Source organism: Phytophthora parasitica (genome assembly GCF_000247585.1).
Source record: "Phytophthora parasitica INRA-310 unplaced genomic scaffold supercont2.61, whole genome shotgun sequence".
NCBI lineage: Eukaryota > Oomycota > Peronosporomycetes > Peronosporales > Peronosporaceae > Phytophthora > Phytophthora nicotianae.
Window position 1 is genome coordinate 10,776 of NW_008649047.1, and position 2,648 is coordinate 13,423.

General features: G+C 46.7%; 1 protein-coding gene across 1 annotated transcript; it reads right to left on the reverse strand.

Moving 5' to 3' along the window:
• Window positions 1-1,271: 1,271 nt before the first annotated feature.
• PPTG_16944 (hypothetical protein) lies at window positions 1,272-2,615 on the reverse strand (the record flags this gene model as incomplete). Its single annotated transcript, XM_008914518.1, has 1 exon — window positions 1,272-2,615. One exon carries the CDS (start codon window positions 2,613-2,615, stop codon window positions 1,272-1,274), a length of 1,344 nt encoding a protein of 447 aa, XP_008912766.1.
• Window positions 2,616-2,648: the final 33 nt, after the last annotated feature.

The window sequence follows — 2,648 nt, forward strand, 5'->3', positions numbered from 1 at the left end:
ATTATATAAATAATAGATAGTTTATTAATACAGTTTAAATTGTTTAGATTATATACAGTTTCACTTTGTCGATCTTTTGTGCTCAGGCCACAGTTTCTGGTCTAGGGTGAGCACGGTAGCGCTTTTCGCCTATCGATAATCGAGACGTACACACCAATGAGATCACAGAAACTGTTTGCCAGCGCCGGCCGCGTCACTGAATAGCTGTTCACACGACGCTTTCAATGCACAAGCCCAGCTTTGCGAGTTAGAGAGGGATGACATACAGATCCGGGCAAAAAGAAAAAAGAAACTGTACAACTTCAAGACATCGTTCCGCAACGAATCATTCATCCTTCGATCAAGACTCCCGAGTCGTTACCCGACCGCCACGTACAGCTGCTCTGAGCGTCAACAGCAAAGTGTGACGACCGTCGGTCTTGCTAGGTATTGAAGACGAATTCATGAAGCGTGTACATTGGTTCCCCCACGTTGCTGAAACCGAAACCGAATGTGTCCACTGCTGTGTTGAATTGCCTGTCTGCGAATGCCAGTTCTGCCCGCGTTCATGAGCAAAAACCCTGTGGGGGCACACGTGATTGCAGTAAGAGGTTCGGTCGAGTCCATCACTTTGTCAGGATGCGCTCATGTCGAAAACCTGTAGGTATATCGTGTCGTTTACGGTTAGTGTGAGAGCATTGTCGTCTGGGTCAAATACCTCTAAGAAATGTACATACATGTATCCAAGAGCCAAAATTACGAACCATGCCTCGTATTTTTTTGTTGTTGCTTATTTTAGATAAAGCGAGATTTGGAAGGTACATTCTAGAACTAGAAAAATCATTAAGGTTCCCTAGCTCTAAAAGAATAAAATGTTTTTAGAAATTGATCGTTCTAAATATCAGTTTTTAAGAAGAACAGTTCATATACTCCGGTATATAAATTTGTTCCTATGGTCCACACAGAAGCGCCTAAACAGTCGCAAAACTCCGATTAACTGTAAACTAACACAAGGAACTACTCTCTCTCCCCCGATCATTGATTAGATCACAACAAGCCATTAGTTGAAACTCTTAATTTAAACGAGCTACTGCAACACGCAGACACTAGTCAGATATACGAGTTGTGCTGCTGGAACACATTCTACTCGTAGAACAAAGCAGCTTAATAGACACTGGTTAAATTTGATCTATTTCGAAGTGTATTATAACTTAGTATAGTAATTCTAGCACCTTTTTTTGGCGATTTTACTGTAGACTATCAAAAACAAACACACTCTAATTAGTACTTCTCTAGCTCACATTGAGCTGAGCATTGAGCTCCAAATGGCCGCCCTGGCGCGAAATGGGTACCCATAACACCAGGGAACCGCCGCCCGAGCCAGGGAGACCGAGAAATCCCGGACGCCAGCGGTCTAGATACAGCGTTTTGCCACCAAGCGCTGTAATATTTGATCTCCACTGGGCGGTCCCCCCAGCCTTGAGCTTGACTTCGTCGATTTTGTCACCACCGGACTTGATATTAACCGTCACGTCCTTGGTATCCTTACTCTTAAAGTTAATAATAACAGCGCCGTCACCTTTCTTGGTCCAAGACAGCGTACTGTTCTTGAAGGCCTTGTGAAGCGCACTCATTCCCAGAGTGGCGAGTTCGTTGCCGTCATCGATTTCACCCATGAACTGGGTAGGACCGCAAATGGTCTGGAGGTATTCTCCAAATAGTGTCGACAAATCAGTGGGTTCCCAACCATATGAAAGTAACGTGAAAGCATTGTCGATCCACACATACGCAGCGTGCTTCGCGGCCATGGATGAACCGTTGTCGCTCTTGCCGGACTTGATGAGATCGTTGATCATTACAGAGTAGGTCTTGCGGAGCGTATTGCGTGTCTTGTAGGCGGTGGCCACCGTAGACTCGGAGATCATTTTGGTCATACAGTTGTTGGTCACCGTCGGGATATCGTATAACAGAAGATCCGATTCGCTCAGCTTTAGACGTAGCTCGGACTCGCTGATCTTGGGATCCTTCTGTCTGTACTCGTCCACCGTCATCCAGACCTGGTTGGTCAACGTCTTGAGGTCGTCTCCACATGTGGAGTTCTGCTTCATAGCCGTTACCAGACTTGAGATCTCTCCCTCCGTAATTTGTTCTGCGGCTTCTGTGAAGTTGGCCTTCATCATGAAAGCCTTGAACTTCTCCCAACTTTCGATAATTTCATCATCGTAGGTGATCACCAGCTGTAGAACCAACTGAGCGGTGCGGATAAGCCGACGTGTTAGCTGGAGACCAGCCGGAACTTTTCTGCCCGAGCACGCGTAAATCGTAGCTGGAAGATCACTAACGACATAGTTGGTCTGGTACAGCAGTAGTAGAAGTTTTGCTTGTGATGTCTGCGGCTCCAAAACCATTTGGTTGCGGGTGAAACGCACGACAGCTCTCACAAAGACCATCATGTAGTTGGCGCATCTGACAGCCCAGCTAACGTGCTTTCCGTACTTGGCCAACTGGCCGAACACGCCAAAGGTGGCCATACTGAAGGCGGACATGGCAACGGCAGAAATCTTGGCAGCGTTCTCACGACCGCAGTCATTGTTCTGTTGGATGCACTGCATGCCACATTCCACGGGATAATCCATCGGACACTCCGTCCAGCACGTGTTGGTTAATTC